General features: G+C 42.1%; 1 protein-coding gene across 2 annotated transcripts; it reads right to left on the reverse strand.

Annotated features, from left to right (window-relative positions):
• Positions 1-24,322, reverse strand: CD80 (CD80 molecule). Of its 2 annotated transcripts, XM_032406620.1 has the most exons (7): positions 24,083-24,322; positions 22,805-23,109; positions 15,748-16,065; positions 10,740-11,021; positions 5,507-5,614; positions 4,165-4,280; positions 1-2,320 (listed from the first exon to the last, which is right to left on the reverse strand). In XM_032406620.1, the coding sequence occupies exons 2-6, from the start codon at positions 22,905-22,907 to the stop codon at positions 4,180-4,182; spliced, it is 912 nt and encodes a 303-aa protein (XP_032262511.1). In that variant the 5' UTR covers positions 22,908-23,109; positions 24,083-24,322; the 3' UTR covers positions 1-2,320; positions 4,165-4,179. The 2 variants fall into 2 exon arrangements, with proteins under 2 accessions (XP_032262511.1, XP_032262512.1); XM_032406621.1 differs by lacking the exon at positions 4,165-4,280.
• Between the last annotated feature and the right edge of the window lie 2,599 nt (positions 24,323-26,921).

Consider the following 26,921-nt stretch of genomic DNA (forward strand, 5'->3'; position numbering starts at 1 on the left):
CCATTTGAAATACAATATAAATTTAACAAACAATAAGTAGATAAGCATTACTAAAAAAAGGACTTTGTTTCCTCTCTTAGTGTTGCTGACAAAGTGTCTATGCTGTAATATGCAGAAGTTACTTAGAATAGATACAGTCTGTACACTCCAGGAGCTTGCTCCTTAGGAAGGAATCTGCAATCCTGCAGATTTTAACTTTTACTAAGGGCGGGGGGGGGGGGCGCGGAATGAACTGCGTTAAGTGTACTAAGGGGGAAAAACTGTTAGTGCTTTGTTTTGGTGTTAGATCTCTGTTTTTAGTTCCTGCTCTGAAAGTAACTGTTTTCAGGAGCTGGTTTTGTGTAGCCGAGTAATACAGTGGCTGAAATCATGGGCTCTGGAGGCGGATCGCTGGCTTAGCATCCCAGCCATGTGGCTTTGCTGCCATGTGACCTATAGCAAAGCCATTTTACTAGGTCTCAGTTTTCCCCTCTGTCAAATGAAATAGTATCTACCTCAGAATGGGTATTAAGTGAAATGATGCATGTGGAGCATAGCACGATGCCCTGGAGCACAGGGGATGAGAGATAGAAGAACAGATATTAGTAATTATAAGGATAGAAGAACCTCTGCACAAGTATATTATTAACATGATTTACATGTTATCACCACACTCCATAAAGCATGTTTTTCTTAATTATCCCATTCAAAAACTGCTGACAAGTTGGCAGTCAGTCTGTTTATTGTTTTATTCACATCCACATATAGATTAAATTCTCCAACTAGAAATTAGAAAACTGGTTGGTTTTAAAAATAATTTTATTCATATCACAAAAATATCAGAAGTACAACTGTTTGAAAAAATAGTACTAACACATTTATCAAATGTAATAAGTAATGTAATATAATTTAAGTATAAATAAGCTGTCTCTTAGGTGTGTACTATTTCATGACTTGAGGTCTCCTTTTGATGTCTGAGGATTATTAATCTTAACTAAATGCAGCAATTCCCTTTTTTTTTTTTTTTTTTGTTCTTTGCTTTAAGTTCTTGTCAGTTTCCTACTTTTATTTCCTTCAGTGATTTTATTCTGAGAGCAACCATTTAAAAGTGTACTTCTGCTCCTTAGACTATGTAGCATAATCTGGTCCCTTTATAGCTACCAAAATTAAATGTTTTAGACCCAGCCACATGTGAGAAACTTGGTCAACTTGCTGTCCAATGTCAAATTTTCAAATGAGAATGTCTGATTGCTCCCGCTTAAGTCAGGTCCACCTCCTGGTCCATTGAGTTGTGGAAGACAACTTCAGAGAAAGAGGAGTCATGAGCAAGTAACACAGGAACAGCAGTTGGCCACCTTCTTTTCAATTCTCTGCTGGTGTCAGAAGGATCAGAAATACCAAGGAGGAAAAGCCACTTTAGGGATCTAAGGAAGGCCTATGGAATGCTGTTTTCATTACCTCAATAGATTTCTAAGGACAGCTTACTGTTTAGTAATACACCATAAAAACCTATCTCATTTTAAATGAGAACCTTCTTATATTTTATAAATGAGGTTAAACTAGCATAAAGCCATTTAAGGAGATTATTAGTCCAATATGAACCAGTAGGATATGACTCTTTAAACCAACCTATCCCTCTCCATCCTGACTATTGCTTTGAGGTGTATAAGTCATTCATCTTACATGTCACAGGATATCAGTTTTGGATAGATCTACTTTCTCCAGAACCTGATGGAGAAGTGGGAGAGCAACAGAGGAGAGCACAATGAAAAATGAAATACTGGCTAACACCACTAATGTTTCCATCATCCTCACATCGGTATACATACCAGCATACTACCCACACATGAACATCAGATTGCTTTTTACAAGAACACAAAATCCTCCAGCGTTGCATCAGATCAAGTCTCAAAAGTTGACCTGACATTGGACAAATTCTTTTTCCAGAAGCATTTTGACTGGTGTGTGTATATATATATATACACACACACCAGTTAATAGCACAGAGCCAGACTAATGGAAAAGAGCACCAGAGACAGGAAATCTGAGTTCTGGCTCAGGCCTTTATCATTCAGGTCACCCCCTGGGCCTTGATGTCCTTGTCAGTAATGAGACAAGTGTTTTCAAATGTCTCTTCCAGGCCTGAACAATTCTTTGTTTCTAAATTCTTTGACCAAGGTTACCAGAGCTACTTATGTCCCCACCATATTCCTCTGGTCACTTTTTGCAGGGCTACTGAAATGAAGAGGCTCCTAGAAAACATACTTGAAGTGCAAGGTGGGATAATCCTGGCCATCTGAGGAAATTCAAAGAAGAGGTCAATCTAAGATGGAGGTGGGACCTGAGAAAACAAAAAATTAAACGAATACTTCAAACCCTAAATTCTCAAAGGAGGAAACCATTTTAAAATTTTATATTTTTTATCACAAAGGTGCTCCCAAATTGAGGTGACATTTGTAGATACTAATCTTGATGGCCAAAGAATATAAAGGGAAGTCCAAATTATGGGAGAATTTAGGACAAGTCTGACAATTTTTATTACATGAAATATCAGGCAAATATTAAGCACCAGCTATCATCAAACAACCAAACGTTAGTGATCAAGGTAATATTCTACCTATGAGGCAAACAGATGTATCAGGCATGGTTGTTCTCAATAAGCCTACAACTCAGTAAAGAATATAAGACATGCACGTGAGAATAAACCCAGGATGGAATGTGATGTGCTAGAGATAGCACCGCTCCAGCAGCTCAAAGGCAGAGTTGCTTGAACTGGACAAGATGGTCACTAGGAGACCGGACCCCTGGCTTCAGTATGACATATCAGCTGGCTGAGCAGAAGACTGTTAACAAGCAAAGTCAAGGAAGTTCTAGGTAATCACAGAACTGAGGGGGACTTCCTGGAAATGGCATCCTGAAGAAGTTGAAAACAGGAAACAGAGACTGCTGTGGGGAAATGTGCATAGGCTGCTATGATGAAAGGAACCTGAGCTCCATACCCAGTTTGAGTCCTGCTCTGCTCCTTGCCTGCCTGACCCGAGGCAAATCACAGCCTCTGGGAGGGAGCCTCGGGTTTCTCTCCTATAAAATGGAGATAAAGATCTTGCTCACAGAGACTTTTATAAGACTAAATGAAATAATAAAATAATGCTTTTGTAAAACATAACCTATTAAGTCTCAGGTGTTATATTTCATTTCCTTTTTTTTTTTTTTTTTTTAAGGTAACTCTGCAGACTCTCATTTCTATGCTTTCTCACCCTAACTTCATAAGTCAAAAAGGACTGTTTATGGAGGCTATAAACCACCCTGGACCTGGTATGAGTCTTTTGGATTCCAGTGTTTCTCTTACATGAAAAGGCCTGGGTAGTTTAGGATAACACAAAATTGATGTAAGTTAATAGTGTGACTCAAAAAACCTGCTGCTGTGTAAGGCTTTCTTAACAGAAAAAACATTCCAGATCCCAGATATTAATTTTCCCATTGTATGTTGAATTAGACCATATCTCAAGTCTTGGACTCCATTTGTTGACATCTAGTGTATTCACATGAAGCTTCTGGAAAACTACTATGTGGAGAACAGTTCAAAGAACTGAGAATGTTTATACTGAAGAGATCAATTGAAATGTGGAAAGTTAAAAGTCTTAAAACTTTTCCTATAGGCATTGGGGGTCTCTTCTGAGTTTTTGAGTGGGAAAATGACATGGAGAAATGACTCTTTATAAAATCTGGCTCTGTTACTGGGTTAGTAGGATGACTCTGTTAGAGGCAGAGAGACCAATGGGGACGTTACTGAGGTGGTACAGAGTGACCAGTAAGTGACCCTAATCTGCATCCATCAGTAGTGAGGGATACAGGCAAAAAGGAATGATCAGAATAAGCAGCTGGGCCAGGAATATTACTTCAAGATGAACTTAAGGTATTTTACAGATAATGAAACACTGAGTTGACTGACAAGAGGGTGACATTTCAACATGGCAGAATGGCACAGCAAAGAAAGGGGTAACGATAAGCAAGTCATGTGGGGAGAAAGGAGAGATTCCAACCATCTGTTTAGAGTAACCTGAATTAGGTTTTTGAGAAGGTGAGGTAGGGTTTAAATCTGTGGAGTACCAGAGAGGAAGAAAACACTGTGCCTTCTAATATCTCACATATTCCACCCTGGTAGAGAAGAGCTAGAGGAGCTACCTCCAGATGTTCTGCTCATACGGATGCTTGGGCAGATCCTATGTAGATAGGAGTGATCTTTTCCATGTCCACACCCTCCTCATTCCTCTTTCCCCTTCTCCATCTTGCAGCAAGTCCTTGACGATAAGCACAAACAATAAAGATTTAGATAGGTGAGTTTCCCCTAAATTGTGCCCGTATATTTCAGGAAGCCTTCACTGGCTAAGAACTAGATCAGTGGTTCTTAAACCAGGGAGATTTCCCAGCACCCCCCACCCCCACCCTGCCCTGGGACATTTGTAATGTAATAGAGACATTTTTGGTTGTCACAACGGGGGCAGGGGTGCTATTGGCATATAGTGAATAGAGCCTAGAGATGCTGCTAAATACACTACAATGCACTGAATGAACCCTAAAACAAAGAATTATTTGGCCCTAAATGTCAGTAGTGTTAATAAGAGATCCTCAACTAGAGGGGCAAGGCTGGGCAGTCTGTGTCAAAAACATCCTCGAGCCCACCAGACTTCTTCACCCTATCTGTGGGTTGAGTTGTTGGTTGCAAAGAGTCTTAGTGACTTCCCTGCGCTTTGACAATTTTTGTGCTGAAGTTTGGGAAAATCATCAGATGTTGGTCTTCCAATTTTCTTTGCTCAATATACATGGTTTCTACTCCAAGAAAGGTTGGTGCTCCTTCATGGTGACTATGGCCTCAGCTCTGGCCTAGCAGTTCCTCTTCATTTAATTATAGAGTTGGAAGGTAGCATATGTATAAGGCCAAAAATTTGAACTCCTAGGGAAAAACATCCTAGATATCTCTTCTTTCCTCAACCACTCCTTACCTTTCAACCAAAAATGTATTCAAAGGAATTGAGAATTGGCAAAAATCACCTGTGACCATGTAATTTCTCAATGTCATTAGTGCATCTTACCCTCCTTTTAAGAAAATGATTCTTGACCCCAAATCTTGTCCTTCTGACTTTCCTCCACTTGAAAATCAAAGATTAGAATATCACTTTGCATCAGAAATATTTTCAAATTAGTTAGCAAGCCTCAGTGTCTCCAAGAAAATACAAAGTTAGGGGAAAAAATAAATGGACTAAACTAGAACGTGTCTTGAGGTCACTAATTCCTCATGTTTGTAACTCTAGCGCCTAGTAGAGAACCGGACACAGAGTAGGTGTCCAAGAAAGTCTGTCCAGTGAATGAATAGAACTTGGTGAGACAAGTAAAGAATACACTAAGGTTTCCATAAAAGGAGAAGAGGCTATAACCTAGGCTAAAACCTCGGAAGGTTGCTGACAGATACCGATAGAGTTTGGGCTTCCAGGAATTGCGGTCAGAATGATAGTACAATAGTACTTACTGTGGACTAGGCAGCTTCCTATAATGACAGTGATCACAACAATCCCACTTACTACTGAGATTAGGATGACCCAGAACTGGAGTGAATTATCAGGAGGGGGTGGCTCAACTGTGGAGGGAAAAGAATAGTGTCAGCTCTAATGTGTTTCCAGCTGCAGGATTCTATACCTCTTATATCTACACAACTGTAGAGAGTATTTTTCACTCTTTCTCTGCTCAGCTCTCCACTAAGTAGCTGCTAGCATTTTTCTTGAATAACTCTTTGATCAGACACGTATTTGTGGGCAACTAATATCCAGATGTCAGATACCAAATGTGAAAAAGAAATTTTGAACTTTTGCATTTACTGAATTAAGTTGGCATAAAAAAGATTCCAAGGAGATACTTTAAAAGTATTCTTGTCTTGGAGTGCCTGGGTGGCTCAGTCAGTTAAGCAGCTGGCTCTTGGTTTTGGCTCAGGTTGTGATCTTGGAGACCTGGGACTGGGCCCCACATGGGGCTCTGCACTCAGTGGGGAGTCTGCTTGAGGATTCTCTCTCTCTCCCCCTCTGCCCCTCCCCTAGCTCATGCACACACTCTCTATTTCTAAAATAAAAATAAATAAATCTTTAAAAAAATAAAGTGTTCTTGTCTTTATATCTAATTTTTATAGCTGATATTTCTATGTATTACTAATTATTAGTTGACATCATGTTCTAGATACACCTTAGTTTTCTCTTTCTAGATCTGTCATGCCTTTTCCTTTTCTCTCATCCACACCCTAGGTTTAAAATACCATCTGATTTCTAAATCTGTATATCATATTTCTGATCTCATTTTTTTCCTTACAGCACATTTTATTTAAAATGCAAATTTTATTTACAGATTGATTTACTTTAAGTATTACACAGGCATTGTCACAAAAAAATTACTGGGTTGTTTATTTTTAAATTCTAGTTAGTTGACATACAGTTCAACATTGGAGTAGAGTTCAGTGGTTCATCATTTACATAAAACACCCAGTACTCATCATAACAAATGCCCTCCTTAATACCCATCACCCATCTAGCCCACCCCCCACCCACTTCCGTCCATCAACCCTTAGTTTGTTCTCTATAGTTAAGTCTCTCATGATTTGTTTTCCTCTCTCTCTCTTCCCCCCTCCCATATGTTCATCCATTTTGTTCCTTAAATTCCACATGAGTGAAATCATATGGTATTTGTCTTTTTCTGACTTATTTCGCTTAGCATAATACATTCTAGCTCCATCCACGTCATTGCAAATGGCAAGATTTCATTCTTTTTGATGGCTGAGTAGTAGTCTACTATATATACATATGTGTACACCACATCTTCTTTATTCACTTATCAGTGGATGGCATTTGGGCTGTTTCCATAGTTTTGCTATTGTTGATAATGTTGCTATAAACATCGGGATGCATGTACTCCTTAGAATGTGTATTTTTGTATCCTTTGGGTAAATATGTAGCAGTGCAATTGCTAGATCATAGGGTAGTTCTATTTTTAGCTTTTTGAGGACCCTCCATACTGTTCTCTAGAGTGGCTGCACCAGTTTGCATTCCCACCAACAGTGCAAGAGGGTTCCCCTTTCTTTGCATCCTCACCAACACCTGTTGTCCTCCCGTATTTCTGAACTCCAGATTTGAATTTCCAACTGCCGACTACATGGCTGGATGCCAGAATTTCCACCTGATTTAAACTGAACTCACTATAGTCTTTCCAAAGCATATCTTCCAACCATATTCTCCCATTTCAGCGAAGAGCAACACTATAGTTACCCAAATAAGAATGAGGCCTTCTTTTTGTGCTCACTTCCCAGTAGGTTCCCATGGACTTTCTATTCTGTATTCAGGATACCTCTGCAGTTGGTTCCTTTTCCCAAAATCTCATGCAGCAACTGCCTTAGTTTGGGTTTTTCTTCTCTCCCACCTAGTCGTCTCCATACTGGTCCCTTTGCCTCTGGTTTCCAAGGCTCTAATAATTCCTACATATTCTGCCACAGTGATTATTCTAAAATGCACATTTGACTTTAGTGCACCTACCACTTAGAGACTAGGGAAAGTTGGGTTTTGTTTTGTTTTTTCTTTTCCTCTAAAACACCGGATTGCATGAAGATGAGTGATTACCAGAATTTGCCTCTACAGACCAGAATGACAGGGAGGCTCTTGCTCTTATCCTGGGAATCTAAAAGTTCCACAGGTTCTGACTCACTCCTGGCTTCCTCTCAGAGGCCACTCCTCACTCATCCTCAAGCCTCACTCAGCCTAGAAAGAGGATGTACGTTTGAGAAAAAGAAGGAGGAACTAGTAGCAGCAAACCAGCTCTGTCATGATGCCAAGTAGGAATCTAGTAATGCACCACAGAACAGACCCAGAATCCTAATTACAGAGGCAAGTGTGGACATCGGCACATACAGCTTGTGAGCTACACCATGAGTGGGACTCCCTGATTTACCTCCTTCCACACACATATGTGCCTTCCAGTATATCAAGGGTTAACCAATTTGGCAGGCCCAGGCTAAAAGAATCATGGACCCAATCTGTTTAATTAATAAATTGGGGGATTTTTTTAGAGTGGGTATTTATATAAAGCTTTACATAAATATATTTTTTAAAGACTTTATTGATTTATTTTAGAGAGAGAGAGTGTGTGTGTGTGTGAGTAGGGGGAGAGGCAGAGGGAGAGGGAGAGAGAATCTTAAGCAGGCTCCACACTCAGCATGGAGCCCGACGTGGGGCTTGATCTCTCAACCCTGAGATCATGACCTGAACTGAAATCAAGAGTCGAACGCTTAACTGACCGAGCCACCCAGATGCCCCTATATAATTATTTTAATGTAAATACATTTATATAAAGCTTTACATAAATATTTTTACATAAGATAAATTATAAAAATATTTATGTAAAGCTTTGCTCACGTTGACTTGTAACATTTTTAGGAACTGTACACCTAATTTTTGTTTGTTTATGCAGTCAGCCCTTGACCACCCACAAATGCATTATTTGCTTTAGAGTCTAAATGATGCCTGCAGTTCAGGGGCACCTCGTTGGCTCAGGCAGTGAAGCGTCTGACTCTTGATTTCGGCTCAGGTCAGGATATCAGGGTCGTGAGATCTGAGATCAAGCCCTGTGTAGTGCTCCATGATGGGTGTAGAGCCTGTCTTAGATTCTCTCTCTTTCTCTCCCTCTGCCCCTCCTCGCCCTTAAAAAAAATGGGGGAAAAAAAAAGATGCCTGCAGTTCAATTAATAGATTTGAAGTATTTATACACTAAAGCTCTCTGACAATCAAGACAACACTAGTACTTAGCAAGATGCTTGGTATCTGATAACTACTTTAATAAAGATTGAATGAACAAAGAAATGAATAAACCCACACACTTAATCATCTTTCCATTAATTGTTGTAAATGTAGGGCAAAGAGCTAGTATTTTTCATTAGACCGAAAAGGGATACTGTTCATCCTTAGCATGAGGGAAGAATTGAGAGAAGGCATATCAGGGAAAAGATTAAAGCTGGACAGTCTAAATCATCTTTAAATAAGAGCTCCCTCCTTTTATTTGAATGGGCTACATTCTGTTTCCTGCAAGTTAGCAAACTACAGTACACAGACCAAACCTGGCCTACTGCCTCTTTAAAATTTTGCTGGAACACAGCCATATCCTTCATTTATGTCTTGTTTATGGCAGCTTCCAGGTTATAACAGCAAAACTGAGTTGTTGCCAACGATCATCTGACCTACAAAAACTAAAATATTTACTACCTGGCCCTTTTCTGAAAATATTTGCCAATTCCTGTCCTAAAATATCATATACACTCATATTCCAAATATAATGTCCAAAATAAGATGATTGAAGCTGCTCTTACTGTTTTGTGTGCTAATCTCTACCTTAGTCACAATAAATTAATAAACTATATAACTCAAACCTCATTTTTATGAAATCCTTAGAACACATAAAAGATGACTGAAAGAAATTAATTTGGACTATTAATAAAATCAGTCAAAATTTTGTTTGTATTTGAACTAATGTTCCCAGGAAATTTTATCTCATTACCTATTGAAGAAAATAATGAATGAGTCCACTTCAAGATGGAAAGATCTAGAGTAAATCATTCACTAGAATGAGCTACTAAACCATCTAAAATATCTCCTCTACTACAAGTAAAGAGGAAGACATGCTATACATTCTGTATTATACTATATATCCATGTGCCATTATATATCAAATTCAGTGTATTGCTTATTACCACGCAGCCACAAAATGCGCTGTTAAGAGCGGGCCTGGGGTGTGAGAGAGAGGCCTGATGGTCTTCCATACAATCAGCCATACAAGTTAGACACTTATTTTAAGTATCTGAGTTCTGTAATAACCCATTATGGGTTTAACATGCATAAATTTATAGAAGCCCAACTTATTCCATTTTACATTTTCAAATGATTTCACCTCTTGGGGACAAAATTCTGTAAGTTTACGAGCTAAAGGGTAAAGTATTTGAAGGTCATCGTATTTGGGCAAAAACGACCTCTATTTTCAGGCATTGTCTTCAAGTAGTTTGTCATTTACCTTCTTTACCAGACTTAGTTGTGAATGAACCAGTAGCTCTTAAAAGGCACATTCACCCACAAAAGGCAATGATTTGATGCCATGGGACAATGGGAAGGAGGTGCCCAAAAAAGAAAGTACCAAAGCCCCAAGGGCAAGTCCAAAGAAGGACAAATTTTAGTGCTTTCAATATCAACAATATTGTTACAGTAACCTCCTAAGATGACTACTTGAGGGACAGCACTTATTTGGATGTCTCAATTTTAGAAAATTTATTAAAGAAAATAAAATTAGGGCGCCTGGGTGGCTCAGTCATTAAGCGGCTGCCTTTGGCTCAGGGCATGATCCCAGGGTCCTGGAATCGAGCCCCGCATCAGGCTCCCTGCTCTGTGGGAAGCCTGCTTCTCCCTCTCCCACTCACCCTGCTTGTGTTCCCTCTCTCGCTGTGTCTCTCTCTGTCAAATAAATAAATAAAAATCTTAAAAAAAAAAAAAGAAAAGAAGTCTAGTAACATGCTCACACCTTGTACAGTGATCTTAACAAGTCACAATATCACTTCATCATCATTTGTGGGTCTAAAAATACAAGAAATGCTATCAAAGTCAATATACACGATTCTAAAATGGATCTGGCTGAGTTACTTTCTTTTTAGATTTTACACAGTAGAAACTCCCCAGAACAATGTTACTTACATTTTTGCCAGTTGAAGATCTGTGATACTGCTAAGTCTCCATACTTGACAAGACACACAAAGCTATGGTTGTTTGTTATATTGAAATCCAGTTCACTGCTGATAGTGTAGAGCTCAGTTCCAGGATCTTGGGAAACTGTTGTGTTGATGGCATTTAATTCTTCTTCATTTTCTAACCAGGAGAGGTGAGGCTTTGGAAAACCTCCAGAGGTTGAACACATTATCCTTTTGATGTTACGGGATGGATTTCCAAGGTCAGTTATACTAGGGACAGGAAAGTCAGCTGAAAAAAGAACAAAGATATAAGTACATATCATTATGTATTTGTGCGGTGGGGGTGTGTGAGGTTTTTTTTTTTAAAATAAATTAGCTTTAATAAGAATAATAAAATGAGATATAATTTGCAATGTCTCATAAATCATTAATAGTTATGTATAATCCAAAGATCAACTTTGGTTTGAATTGGGTATATCAATTCTTCATTACTTTTTTTTTTTTTTTAAGATTTTTATTTATTTAAGTAATCTCTACACCCAATGTGGGGCTCAAACTCATGGCCCTGAGATCAGGAGCCACATGCTCTTCTTCCAACTGAGCCAGCCGGGCACCCCAATTCTTCATCACTTTTGATGGAGGTAGGAGGACACTTATAGAAAGAAGTAGATCTATGTGAATAAATACTGACATAGTATTTTGCATTTGTAAGAGATGAAGAGAAAAATAATAGACAACATTTACTGAGCTCTTAATGTTTGTTAGGTCTTAGATACTACCTCATTTAATCTTTACAACAACCCTACGAGGCAGGTGTATGTCAAGAAAGGTCAAATATCAGCAATTTCATTTGACTTAACCTAATATGATTTCCATTTTATAAATAATCAAATTGAGGTCGAGAGAAATCATGAGTAAGTGGCAAAACTGGGATGTGAATTCAAGGTTTTCTGATACCAGGACCTTCTCTTTCCTTCTCTTCTCTTCCCTTGCCTGCTTTTTTTTTCCTTTCCTTTCCTGCCTTTCTTTTCTTCCCTTTCTTCCTAATATTTGAGGTATACAAAGTGGCTCTCTTATTTATCTGTTTATGAGTTAATACTACAAAAAACACCTGTGAAACCACCATCCAACTTGAGAGCCAGCACATTGACTGTAACTTATGTAAATCTACTTGTATGGTCTCACCTTTGTTGTCTCCCCATTTCCCACACTTGAGATAACCACTACTCTAAATTTTCTTTAGCATTCCCTTACTGAATTTTCAAAAGTAGTCTTTAATAAGATAAACCTCTGTCCAAATTGTACAATATTGAGTCTGTAATCTCAACCACTTTACTTTACTGACTCCTTTGCTATTCTGATATGCATCACAAGGACACAGGGACCTTCCTAGCATTCCTCCAAGATGCTTGAGGCATTCCTGCATTTGTATAGTTGACCCCCAATAAGATACTAAAGTATATACAAAGCAAAGCATAGTGAAATGACTGCAGAGAACACAGGACAAAGCTCTCTAACCCATATTCTCCCTTTGTCTTAGGCCTAAAGAAATGTATACTTCTCAGCCTGAGTGTTGGGATCCAAGCCCCGCATACTTCATCCCATACAGTTAGATTTCTTTTCACAATTCGGAGTTCCACAGAGAGACATAGTATAGCGTAATGGTCATCAACAGCGGGTTGTTGTTGTTGTTGTTGTTTTAAGAGTTTATTTAGAAAGCATCATAGTGTAAACAAATTGTACCACTTGGATTTTCTTTTAATACAAAATGTATGATGTAAAGCTGAAGCCACTCATGAGGATTGTGCTTCTCTAGAAAGTTGGAGTTTTTTAAAAGAACATTTGGGAACCATACATACATAATTAATAAAGATTTCCTTTAAGGAACAGGCTGGCCAAGATCCAACAGCAGGTTTTAAAACCAGTTTTGCCTTTTAGCCCTGGAGCCAATTACTTCACCACTTTCAGTTTTAGTTGGCTCATCTCTAAGATGGGGATAATAATCCCGGCATTCCAGGGTTCTAAGAATTAAATGACATCATTAATATAAATCATGAAGCACAGGGCCTGACACATAGCATATCAGTTAATAGATGGAGTTATGTGGGTCTTAAATTTGTACTCTCTTGGATGAGCTCCCTCATTTAAATCAAGTTGCCCAGTGAAAACTTCCAAAACCACCCAATAGCGCCCCCGTGAATGATAAGAGAAAGGGGAAGTTATGACAAGTGATTATAACTGCTAGGAAAAGGAAAAACTTGCATTTGGTAGGAGGTGAAGTCATCTTTTTTGCATCAACCCTGTTTCTAAATTAAGTTTGACATTTTCCTGAGCCATTTTTAGTTGACATTTCCTACTCCTGCAATTTATCTTATAAGATCAGAAAATTATAATGGTAGCTGACATCAAGAATATTCCCTTTGTAGGGTGCCTGGCTGGCTCAGTCAGTGGAGCGTGCAACTCTTGATCTCGGGGTTGTGAGTTCAAGGCCCACAAAATAAAATCTTAAAAAACAATGACAACGAATATTCCCTTTGTTTCTTACAACATTAATGTTATGTGTTATAACCTGGAATAACAAATCCAAGTAACCCATATCCCAAATTATGATTCATGTTCATTTCTGTGCTCTGCTTTTCTGAGAGATACTTAACCACAAGAACACTGACAATATTCTGTATATTAGAAACCATCTTTGCAAGGTCTGGCTAGCCTTAGCATAGCCTCAGCTGTCTTCTAGCCCTTCAGTGAGGTGATCCATCTCAAGTAACAGCACCTAAGCCCTTGCAAGACTGTGAACCATCAAAAAATTATTCCTTTGGGATAATAACTGGGTGGCTTAGTCGTTAGGCATCTGCCTTAGGCTCGGGTCATGATCCCAGGGTCCTGGGATTGAGCCCCGCATCGGGCTCTCTGCTCCGAGGGAAGCCTGCCTCTCCCTCTCCCACTCCCCATGCTTGTGTTCCCTCCCTTGCTGTGTCTCTCTCTGTCAAATAAAAAAAAAAAAAACTTAAAAAAAAATTATTCCTTTGTATCTCGTTTTAATGCATTAACCCATGTTTTCACCATTCTGAATGGGTAGGGTAAAAAAAATCTTATTAGGAAAGGAAGAGGTGCACATGTGTTAGAAAGGTAAACATCCGTTACCCTAGTTAATCTGTTAACTAGTATAGCTAGTTCCCCAAATGCTGGTTAATGGAGAGGTTTTTAGATACTGCGACGCCGATATTATACCATCTTGCAATCATAGGCAAATGTAGAGAGACCAACTTGTTCAGTGCCAAACCTGGGAAAGTCTCAGGTGTCTGAGGAAACCTCTAAGTCCCGGGCAAAATGGGACAGCTAGTCATCCTAGTCAAATAAATGATTTAATGTCTTGTTTCTCAAACTGTGGTCCTCAGCAGCCGTATGTACGGAAATCACCTGGTGATCTGTTAGTTCCAAATCGAACATCCAACCCCACACCTACTGAATCTGAATCTGCATTTTAACAAGATCCTCTAGTGATTCATAGGAACCTTAATATAAGAGAAGCACTGTTGTAACTGATGCAAATGGAAAAATCAGAATTAATTGGTTCTGAGTCAAATGAAAAGTTTCCCTTTTTGTCTTCACTCATCTGACTTTGGTGCCCTGCCCCTCCGGGCCCTTTTGAGGCCCCCAGCACTCTTGTGTTGCCTTTTGAGCTGTCCCTGGTCTCCTGCTGTGGTCTGCTACTAGGGCTTGCCCTTCCTGAAATTCTGCCTCTTCTCCCTCTTGGGTTTTATTCTTTATCTTCCTATCAAAATGTATATAGTCCTGCATCTACTTCCCTTCGGGCATTCTGTGACAGGACTGACTATATCTAACGTAATTAACTACTACAGGTTAATATGTTTGTGGTGCCACCTCCCCCAGGTAACACATTTTCATTTTTAACAGAGATCTTGTAGGGGGAACAATGCTGAAACTGGCAGGAGAAGCAATAATGGTGGGAATTCTAGGAATCAGTGCAGGTCAGAACTTCGGAGAAGGTGGGCCTGGTAGAACCCCTAAAACCACCATATAATCATTGCTCTCTCCATGAGTAGGGAATACACAGAGGGAGGTTTAAGGTAATCCCATGTAACTGGCTTACCTCCTAAGCTTTAGGTGTGATTTGGATGCTGAAGTGGAAGGTTCAACATAGCTGGAGAACAGAGCAGGGAAGAATAGTGAAGAATTCACCAAGGATCCACTTACATTATTTGTTATCAGGGTGAATGATTATCTCTTATTACGTAATAGGTTCGGTTTCCACTAAAGGCCCAAGTGTCCAGGAAGAAATAGAAACGTGGCTGAATTTCAAGTATGGGGGAAAGGTCAAGGGCTATCATTTCTCAGCAAGGGGCTCAGGCTATATTAGTATCTTCTAGTACTGTCACCTGTGATAAATGCAAGCCTTCTTCCTACCCAAGAAATGCTTGCCTTCACAGGAGACGTAGAAGGAGAGCTTTGATTTATGAATTAATTTTCTTCCCTGTTACATAAATTATGCATCCAGTCCTCTAACATCTAACTTTGTAGGAATACCCATTAGATGAGAGCTTCAAATATAATAATAAATATAAATCGTACAATAGCCATAGTAATAGGCATTCAAATACTACTTGAAAAATATCTCTGCCTGCATTGTTCTTATACCTTTCAATATACTTTCACAAGAATATATTATTGGATCAAGTGCAGTTAATAGTTCAGCTACATCAAATCAAGTGTGTCCCCTTATGATTCAGAAGGCACGTTAGGTCATTCTAGTGCCTCAGGATGACTGTCATGAATCTGGATTGTCAAAATGCAAGAAACGCACACTAATAGATATTTCCAGGATGTCCTGAGAAATCAATTAGGGTTTATTGTAAAACTACAGACTTACTTAACCCTAAATGAAGATACGTCCCTCTTCGGTAAAATTTTCAACTAAATCAATAGGACTATAGTCTTTAAGGGCATCAAGAGTCTGCCAGCTTATGGTAAATCAGAAAAATCCCACTGACCTCTGACCAATAACATCACCGAAGTCATGTGTTTCACTTTGTAAGAGCCTTTTTCAGGCTTTTGAACGATACAGGTGTATTTGCCATTGTCCGACAGGCGCAGAGCCAGGATCACAATGGAGAGGTTCTTGGTGAAGTCAGTGAAGGTGCGATTCTCATACTTGGACCACACTTGCTCTTTTCCAGACATGATGGCCAACACCATTTCATCATCCTTTTGCCAATAGATTCGAACTTTCATCAGTTCTTCAGTGGAAATGTTGTAATCACAGGATAGTACTGCTACTTCTTTCACTGTCTTGTTCACCTGGATGATGCCTAAGGAGAGGCAAACAGAAGATTTTCTATTAAATATAGCCTCCTGCAGAAGCAGGAATTCAGAGTCGGCAATTCAGAGTCACTTATAATTTTGGTCCCCAATGCTTTTCTCTCTCTTTTTTTCTATGGTGGTTAAAAAAATGTAAAAATATACCATCTTAACCATTTTTAAGTGTACAGTTCAGTAGTGTTAAGTATATTCACATTGTTGGGAAACAGATCTCCAGACCTTTTTATCTTGCAAATCCGGAACTCTGTATGCATTACACAACTCTCCTTTCTTTACCCCCCTACCTCCTTGGTAACCACCACTCAATGTTCTCTTTCTATGAGTCTGACTACTTTAGATACTGCATATAATGAATCATAGAGTGTTTTCTTCTTGTGATTGGCTTATTTCACTTAGCATGGTGTCCTCAAGGTTCATCCATGTTTCAGCATATGCCAGAATCTCCTTCCTTTTTAAGGAATAATAAGATAATGATAATAATATTCCATTGTATGTATATACCACATTTTCTTTTCAATTCATCTGTCGATTGCCAGTGAGGGAGAAGGTCCACTAGGCCCACAAGAAGGAGGACTTTAGGGGACCTAGCATATGAATGCCAACTATGGGTAGACAATGTACTCAGCCTGATGGGGATATGAAAGTCATCGGAATGTGAGATCTTGAAGGGACTTCCACGTTCATTCATTTTGGTGTTCTTATTTATAGATGAGGAAACTAAGCCCAGGAAAAGAAGCTGTCCCAGCTCTACACTTTCTGGGGCAGACCTTTCAAGCCACTCTCCTTGTTTACTGGTTTCCCCAACTTTAGGCCCCAGTTACAGGATAAGTGGGCCAATATGGCCCACACCCCAGCTGGCCCCCACTGTTGAGCTTTTTTGCTTTGCAAAACAGAGTCCTTTTCTTTCCAGGCCTGGACTGACCTCATAACTTCAGGCTGAATTGACTCCCCTCATCCTCACCAAAGTGTAGTTTACACCTCCAGACTATTTCTCTTCAGCGACCCTAAATGATCTATATCCGGTCCCCATCTCTTTCAGCTATCTGCAATCCATGCAACAGCTGCCCTGTAAGAGGGTCCCCATTTAAAACATTCTGCCCATTTTCCCATCAGTGTATTCCAGGATTAGCAACATTTCAGTATCCAAGCTCCATCTTTTTGTTAGCTCCTAAGCATTTATCAGTAGCACCAAATTCCCCTGTCAGGCTGTGTTTTCTGATTTTTTTTATCATTCTTCCTATGCTGGGCTTGACCTACAAGCAGATCCCCTAAGCCCAAGCTCTTTCACAACTAGCCACTGCCTCCCCCACCAATGCTATTATGCATTATCTCCCAGAGCCACACAGCCTCCCCTGGGTGGGAGGCGGGGGGGTGCTATCTAAGGATCGAGTCTCCAGTCTCTCTCTCTCTCCTCAGACAACAGGATCATGGAGCACTAGCACCTCTCTATTTCAAGAGCCACTCTTCAGGCCTTCATTAGACTGGATATGGGCTCCCCACAGCATTAGGAAATGAGTTTAGTGATGGCAGGTATCTTCATAGCAGGGTGAAGTAACTCAGAATGATCTAAGGAACCCCTTTTGGCAATTGTGCTGAACTCTGCCAACCCCAGCTTTAAGGAACATATCTGAAAAAGGGGGAAGAAATGAAAAGATACACTTGAGGGGAGCATATAATAGCTAAATAACCTGAGCTCTCTTTAAAAAGATACAGCAGAAGCAAACTCATAGGTGTAAGGAGCATAAACTATGGGTTCCTATTGACTTGGATTCTAGTCCCAGCTCAGCCACCTGCTAATAAATCCATTTCCTCATCTGTAAAAAGGGTATGATACCTGCCTCCCAGGATCATTGTAAAATTAAATTCAATTAAATGATATACATGGAAAGTCCCTAATACATAGCAAGTCTTCTCTGAGACTTTCCTTTCCTCTCTTTCCCAACTCTTGCTCCCAACTTCTACCCTCTGGTCCTTTCATTGCACTCAGGGGTTATGTCAGGTACTCAGGACTCTGGTCTTGCCACGGGCCAGATACCACGACAGAAAGCAGCTCATTCATCTGGGATTCCAAATAGGATCTTTCCCTATGATCTGTTTGTTCCCACCCAAAAAGAATCCAGGATTTCTAACCGAGTTTGACATGTGACATTAGCAAAAGAGGAATCTGAACTGAAAATGAGCTACTTTCAATGATGACTCTTAAGGAGTTTTTGTCCAGCCATCTGAGGAGAAGTGTGGGTGTCCCTCTAAAGGTCAGTAACCATCAATGGGATCCTTAATGTTCCTATGTGAAATTCTCTCGCCACACACTCATGCTGAAGAAGAACCAGACTGAAAAGAGGAACCAAAAATCTTCTGAGCAATTTGGAAATTCCACGGAGACCCGGCTTCCATACTCGGGCCTGCTGCATGCAGACAACTGAAAGGTCTGAAGTGTTTTGTCTGCTTCAGTGGCTTTGGAGGGGAGAGTCGGGTCCCTGAATTCTGAGCATTACTGCCTAAAACCTAGTTGAACTTTGACCTTGCTTAACCATTTTACAGATGAGCAGAGCACACTTTCCTAACAAAGTGGGCATGAGGATTCTGTGAGGTGACGCACATGAGACAGCCCCGCAGACCTTGGCAGGTGCCAGGTACCAGTTCCTTCCCCAGACAGCCACACAGCTCAGTTCCTTGCTTCTCTCGGGTTTCTGCTCTGGTCCCCCTTTGTCAGAGATCTCTTCTCCAACTCTCCCTAACCAGCACCTTCCTCCCAGACCCCATCCATCCTGCTGCTCATTAGTCCCTTGCCCTGATTTATTTCTCTTCAAGTTTGTTTCCAGCTTACTTTTGAGGCTATGAGAGCTGGGGCTTTATCTGTTTAGTTCATTGTTGTATCTGCAGAATCTAGGACAGGGACTGGCCCATAGTAGGTGCTCAATAACTATTTGCTGAATGCACGGCTGGCATTAGGAGATGAGATCTGGCTCCATCTGCTGCACATTAGAATCATAACCTTGAACAAGTCGGTTCCTCGGGAATTTCTGCAAAATAGGCATAATACATTCTCCCCTAAAATTTCACAAATTATCACAGGGATCGTATGATACCCAGATGTAAAAGTGCTTAGTTAACTGTAAAACACTATACAGATTTTTAAATGGGGCTGTTCCTGTCATTCATAGCACGTGATTTGTTGAACCACACCCAGGACAGGCCAGAATCACCGTGGTAACTGGCTGACATCCGGACTGAGCCAAGCATCCAGAGCTGGGCAGAACAGCTGAAGTCCCCACGTGCTGTGATGTATGCAATCTCACTGGGACTTAAGTATGCTTTTTAAATAAAGGTGTTCTCGGGGCGCCCGGGTAGGTCAGATGGTTAAGCATCTGCCTTCAGCTCAGGTCATGATCTCAGGGTCCTGGGATCTCCCCACATCTGGCTCCCTGCTCAGCGGTGAGTCTGCTTCTCCCTCTGCCCTTCCCCCTCCCACTTGTGCTCTCTCTCATGTGCACGTGCTCTCTCTCTCAAATAAACAAATAAAAATCTTTAGAAAAATACTAAGAATAAATAAATAAATAAAGGGGTTTCCTGACTCTAAAGGAGACACACATTAAATTTATAGAAAGAATGGTAAATACAGAAAAGCATAAAAGTCATCTATAATCCCACCATCTAGAGATTTACTGTTAATGGTCTGTGTATATCCTTCCAAAGGCAGTGACCCTTTGGGACACTGCTAAGTGCTCTTCATGAGGTGAACCAGCCAGCCGTGGGGCTTGTGTCGGCCTTGGGCTTGGTGCCAGGAACACAAGCAGGGTAAGTGTCTGCTCTCCAGCGGCTGACAGATTTGAGACCTGTCACCCGATGTTTGCATCACTGCTGACTTTCTCTCCTCTTGAGACCCAGCCTGTACGCTCTGTATAAATCTGATCCTCTGCGTCTCCAAATGGTACTTAAATCTTGAAAAGGCTCAGGGACTTTGAATATCAGCGTTGTCCCTGCCAGAACCGCGGCTCATAGGAGCCCTTGGCCAGCAGCGTTCAGATAGTACCCGACGATGGGAAGAGTCCCTGTGGCACTCTGAGGGCATTCTTTTCCCTCTGGCTCAGTCTTCCTCATGCCATAGACTTACAGGCAACACCGCTTCTGTGCCCCTGGCCCACTCCTACCAAAGGCCTGTCCCCTCCCCTTGGAGCTGTGCTTCCCTGAAAACACTCCACCTCTGAGAGAAAGCTGCCCGTGCCAGCCCCTCTGAGAGCCACCCGGTTAGACCCTCTCCGCCTTATAACTGCCAGTTTCTGGAGTCCACGAGTCCAGTGTTTTGCCTCCACAGACCCAACCAGAAGTGGAGAGGAGTTTGGCCAGCCCCTCCCTTCTCAGGACAAAGTGGTCCCCTGTCCTGGGCAGCAATGGCCAACCTGCGGATGGGGGTGGGCGGGGGGTGGGGGGTAGTGCAGCTTCCTGGCCGGAACCAGGAAAGCAGGGTGTGTGGCAAATCCCTTTCCCTGAAGCCAAGGCCTCTGTGATCTCACTCAGCCTTGCCTCCTGCGGGCCATCCGCAGCTCCCAGCTGCTCCCGGATGCTACAGCACACACACTCTCCAATCCCCCGCCCCCCCCCCCCCTCCGACTCCAGTCTCTTCATCAAAGCTGTCCGACATAGCCTCCTGACAGGTTTTACACCATCACTCTGGCAGCCCTACAAGCCGCTTTTCATGCTTTAGCAACACTTCTTTTTTAAAACATCATTTCGGAGCTTTACTACCCAAATGGAAGGTCTGTGGCCCAACAGCATTGGCATCACCTGAGTCCTTGTTAGAAATGCAGAATCCTAGGCCCCTCCCTGGCCCACCTCAGCAGAAACTGTATTTTTCAAAAATATACAGACTTTATTTTAGAGCATTTTAGGTTCACAGCAAAATGAATGGAAAGTACAGAGAGTTCCCATATACTCCATCCCCTCCACGCACACAGCTTCCCCTACCATCCACATCCTATGTCAGAGGGTACATTTGTGACAATCAATGAATCTACATTAACACCTCATTACCACCCAAAGTCTGCAGTTCCCTTTAGGAATCATTCTTGACACTATACATTCAGTGGGTTTTCACAAACATAAAATGACATGTATCCATCATGATAGCATCATACGGAGTCTTTTCACTGCCCTGAAAATCCCCTGTGCTAAAAACTGCTTTGGACAAGGCCCCCAGGTGATTGGTACAGACCACGTCACTCCTTAAAACCCTTCCGTGGCTTCCCAGTCCCTCCAAATAACATTCAGATTCCTGACCATGGCCTTGGAGCCCTATGGAGTCTGGTCCCTCCCTCCGCCTGCCCCAACACGCTGTCTCCACTTCCTTGCTCCTCTGTTTCTTTCACGTGCTGCTCTTCTGCCTTCACCCAGCTCACTCTTACCACTCTCCCCTCTGGCAGAGAAAGACAGTGTTTGTTGTTCGTACATTCATTTGAGGGATTCTTTGATTGAGTTTCACGTTCTTCCTAATGACCGTAAATGCCATGAAGGCAAAAGCCATGTCAATCTTGCTCACAACTTGTCCCCAGGACCAAGAAAAGTATCCTATACAGAGGAGATGCTCAATATTTGTTGAATTAATAGATGAGTACACAAAAGAAAGAACCCTTGTGCCAGACTCATCCTTACCTTTAGCCTTTGTCTGCACTGCGGCCCCACCCAGAATTCTGCTGCCATCACCCGGCGTCTGCCATAAAGTTGGCCCGGCTGCCCCAGCTCGCCATGGTCCCACCTTTCCCAGGTCTCGGGCTCTTAGGATTGGGACCAGGCACTCTACTGGTCTTCACTAGCTTGGGGGCTAGTTTTGCCTTTTTCAACTAACACACTCGAATCTCTTAGAGGGCAGGAATCCCAGGTTCAGTTTTTGAGTACATAGTAAGTATTCACACATAAGATGCTCAGGGATTTGTTTGTTGACTCAGTGCAGCAATAGTAAAATCTGAATATAGCTGTAGGACAAAGTGCTTTCCTAAATATTTTTCTTTAGCTCAAAGATCGTCTCCTTCCACTTGCTTAATTGCTAAAACCCCAGTCTTCATTTTATATTTTCTTTCTCTTTTTCATTGGTTTTCCCCCAACACACACACACATATTTCTAGGAAGCCTGTATAAATTTCCTTCTAAGTATTTTAAAACTCTTTAGACTCCCCCAGAAGACTCATTAGGGAGTGCTCCCCCACACAATATCTGATGCATAAATTGTGAAACTTAGGTCGCGGTTCTCTTGGTTCAGCAAGCACGTAAAATAGCAAGTTTTCTAGCCCAGGACAGAAAATGCACGACTACCATCATGGCAGGCGCGTAATCCGTGTGCCCAAACTCCTCTCCCATCCCCTCCTCCTCCCTCCCTCACACTTAGACATTCTGATGCCTGCAGTGAACACATGCTTTAAGTGAGCAGCTCTTAAGACAAGGACCTTTGACATTAGGCTCTTTGCAAACTGGCAGACCGTGTTGAAGCCAAAGCCTTCTCTTTACTTTGGGGAAACCAGGTGGTATGCTGTTCAGCAGAAAGAAGATCTTTTGTTTTGACTTTAAAAATAAAGTCAGAACCATTCTTCAGCAAGATGAGCCCCACTCTTCTCAACAGCCCCCCAAATCCAGCCCTTGAAGGTCAACTTGCAGGGTGACAGAAGGGGGCAGCACAGAAAACCCCGCCTCCTAAACCTTGAAGCAGCAAACTCAGTCAAGCTCCTGAGAGTTCCTTACCTGAACAGAAGTAAAAAAGACTAGTTAGCATCAAGAACTGAAATTCAAGCTTGAGATACGGATGCTCGAGTAGTGGTGTTCTCCACTTCGCTGGGTGATCCATGGCTTCTGCTGCTTAGAGAGCGAAACCAATTTCAAACCAAGTGAGACCTGGGTACCTTCCAGCAAGCACCAGGCAGGAGCAGAAGACAATTCAGCTGTCTCACACAGAGGGTTCTCCTGTGATGTTTGCAAAAACACCGTGGATGGTGTACCTGGGTCTCCAAACTCCTGAATATAAAAGATTGTGGATTTATTTTCACAACCTGAAAAGGAAAAAAAGAAAAAAAAATTGAAGTCACCCAGGAAGGAAGGTTGGCCTAGTATGGGTCATAAAACTCCCTAGTTGCCTGCCTGAAATGAGTCGGGACCCTTAATCTGAGCAATGTCTAAACCACACAATCTCAAGGGTAAAGCAAAGGTCAGGGGAACTCCGAGGAGGTGATCTTGCCTTGTACATGCTTCCAAAACGAACCACAGCTCCCATGGAATAGTTCTGCTTAATGGGGACAATGAGACTTCGGTCAAAGCACAGAGAACTATCAGGGCCCTCAATATCCGCTGGCCAAAATTCAGATCCTCTTCAAAACATACCAAGAAACACAGAGCACCAATGAGGTCCTATTTTGTCCAAGGCAGGACTTAAATTATGAAACTACTTCCTTCTCAATACATTTACATAAAAAAGTGTCTCCATTCTTAAACGCCCTGCACAAAGAACATGTCTTAAACCAGCAGAGGTTCTGAATCAACAGAAAAATCTGCTAGTAAAAAGGGAAAAGACGTTCTACAAAAATTACTTATTTATATTATGTATTACCACGGGAGGAAATTTTTTCAGGAAATTTATCAAAATTTAGGACTGAAAATGAATGTTGTGCTCCAGTGTGATCTTCTGAGCTTGTCACCACAGACACAGTCCAATGCTACTCAGAAGACGTTTGGGACTCCTCTTGGGAACCATCCCAGAGCTCATTTTCTAGCCTCACTTGACTGTTTTATTAGCCACACTCCATTTTAACCAGGATTAGCTCGGATCCACTTCTTCACCAGAATTTTATGAGCCATAACTCTGTTGATGACTCACCAGCCATGCTGGGACCCCAGGGAGGCTCCTTTGGAAGTAAGTATGCATCTTGGAGATAGGAGTGATGGTATGTTTATTTAAAAGGCAGTCAGGTTGTTGGTAACTATTCCTACTGAGCTATCCCATATTAAGATAGTAGTAAATGTACTTACTTGCTGAAGAACAATTCCTCTTTTTTTCTCGTGTTTAAAAAAATAAAAAAAAATCAAAGGATGAGGCCCCAGTTCTGAGATGTTCTTTTCTTGCCGTCTCCAAAATAATGGCAGGTTGCTCAGCTTTTCTTTGGGTGATATACCAGAGGTGGCAATCCCCCTTCCAACTTCCTTTTACTCACTAGAAGATCTAGCTGATGTTCTTTCACCAGAAGCATGTAAGTCAAAGCAGGAGATGGGTAAGTGTTATGTATGATTTGAGGAAGCTTGCTCTTGCTGTCCCTTTTTGTCAGCCACCTCCTCAGAGGGTGTGGCCAAGACAAATCACACAGCACCTCCCTCACCACCTCGCACAAACCAAAAGTCTCAAGGGGAGAGAAGACTGTAGAGGGCAGCCTGGGGGTGAATGGGAGGCCAGGGTGGGGGGTTGGCTTTGGCGGTAGATAGACCGTGAGCTTTGTGGGCCAGTAGTTTCTGAGTCTCAAGTTTTGTTTTAACACCCAGTTACCCCTCTCTCCTCAACAGTCATGCCAATGCAGGAGTGGGCTGTCTACCTCATATGTCGTGGTCACTTTTTGGAGAGTGCTGGGCTCACTAGGCTGCCCTTAACTGCACTCACACCCCCACTATCTTCACAGACGGGACTTCCGGCAGCCATGTTGGACAGGATCCCAGGCACCTCAGGTGAGCACAATGACAGAACCAAGGGGTAGGGTGAAGAAGACTTTAGTACCACCCCCTTACCCCTCACCCCACCCCCAGACTCCCTCTGTTTTCAACTAGCCTGTGTAGAATTCTGGAGCATTCTGTGGGTAAACAGCTGACTCGCGCTGGTGCAGCTGACTGGTTTTGTACAAATAGAACCTGATAGCACTTTGCCTGGGCCTGCACCTTTTGCAGTCGGCTCCTGGCCCTGGGGCTTCTCTTTTGCTTTGACATGGGTTACCCTTGCAAGTTCTGTACTTAAACATGTACAGCCTGGGAATATGGGGGTAGCTGGTGCCCATGGGGCTACTCTTGACCAGAGGAGGATGGAAGCTGACAGCTTCCAGGTGGGGAGTTCTGAGAGACATTTCATGAGGGTTTCCAGAAGGCCCTGGTGGGACTGAGTACCAGCTGCCTGCAGCAGAAGCCAGCGTGGTAAAGCACCCTTCTACTGGCTTTTCTTTCTTCCCTGTCTCAATCCTCCCGTTCTGCACCGCTGGACTACATTCCCAATAAACTAGACCTTTGTTTCCAGCTTTGCTTTCTGGATACTCTAGGCTGAGACAGGAGGGATGCTCTTATGGTAGAGATACAATAGTTTTCTATCTAAATTTGTAAAAGTAGAAAGGTAAGTCAATTCAGAGGAAAAAAAGGAAATGTAGATATGATACATGAATACGGTAAACATTGTGAATATGGTAGAGAAGTGTCTGAACTATCGACTTCAGGCTATTAGAAAGTAGCTTCTCCTGGCAAAAATTGCAGTGTAAGCTGCTATCTATCCTAATATTTTTCAGTGTTAAGGAAGGCACTGAGGTCCCTTTAAATTAAAAGCTGATAGGGAAGGATGACCGTTGAGGCCCCTGGATGTCCACAGGGTGGGGAGGAGTGACAATCATCCTGAAGGAAGAAAAGGGAAGAATAAAGGCTTTTCCACTTCATGATTGTGCTTAGGCTCTGACAAGGCCTGTGGTATGGCGGATACAGGACCTCACTAGGGGGAATATGACCCAAGGCTCAGCTCAGGCCTCAAAAAATTGCTGACTGCATTTGAGACAAATCTTATGCACGAAGTGAGTGGCAGCTTCTCTGATGTGATCTGCCAGGTCCGCTCCCACACCGGCCCTCCTGGTATAGCATCCACAGTGCTGTGCTTCCCTGCCACCCACAAGGTGCAGCTGTTTGGGCTACGGCAACGTCTTCAAACTGAGATAAACCCCCAAGGGCACCTGCAGATTTTTAAAGGGTATGCAGGCCCAGTAATTTTAAGAGACTCCATTTCCAGATTTCCAGTTTCTTTATGGACGCTTTTGTAAAACTTACCTGCAGTGGGAAGGACCTTGTCTTTCTCCCTATTAGAAGAGAAAGGCTCTGACCTGACTTGAATATTACTAGGGGGCCATGTTCTGGAAAGTGAAAAAACTTTAGGGTGCCAAAGAAAGAAACAATTTGAAATAGTGGTGTTTTAATCAATGCTGCCTCCTTAAATCAAGACAATCTAAGCCCAAGGGAGGGTCTCACGTCCCTCCCATCTTGTACACATTTCTGTAGAGGTAGAAATGTGGCATTAGACAAAGATGTACTGTAGAGTGGGGTGGCAGGAGTGGTGGCAGCGTTTACTAAATAAACGTGGCCTCTTCTACTTCCCGTCTCTTGGCAAAGACACCATCTCTCCGGAGGCAGCCAGAAACAGCAAAGAGAGTGTGGGTAGGAGACAGGGAAAGCACAGGCACCTTGCATCGCCCCAGCGACAAGTCTGTGGCAGGGTTCAGTGGGTGGCTGCTCTGTCTATCTCAGATTTGGAATATTCAAGCTCCATAAAGCATGCCAGGCAAGACTTTCTATGACAGGGGCCCACTGCGTTTTCATCTTCTCTGCGAGGAAAAAAAAAAAGCTTGGTGAGCATTTTCATTCATCTGTGTCTTGGTCTGAGTGTCAGCTGCATATTTTGAATAATGATGAGGAAGGATGTAGCAACTTCTACCTTACAGTCCCAGCGACCTTCAGCCTCTCAGTGGAGGGGCTGAGATGCTCATCTGGCTCCTCGCCCTGCTTCATTCGAACTGGCTTATAACCTGCGCCCAGCAGCAAATGGCAACCATTACTTCACTTTTCAGAAAAATATTCCACAAGG

Source organism: Phoca vitulina, unplaced genomic scaffold, assembly GCF_004348235.1.
Source record: "Phoca vitulina isolate PV1807 unplaced genomic scaffold, GSC_HSeal_1.0 scaffold8, whole genome shotgun sequence".
NCBI classification, from domain to species: Eukaryota; Metazoa; Chordata; class Mammalia; order Carnivora; family Phocidae; genus Phoca; species Phoca vitulina.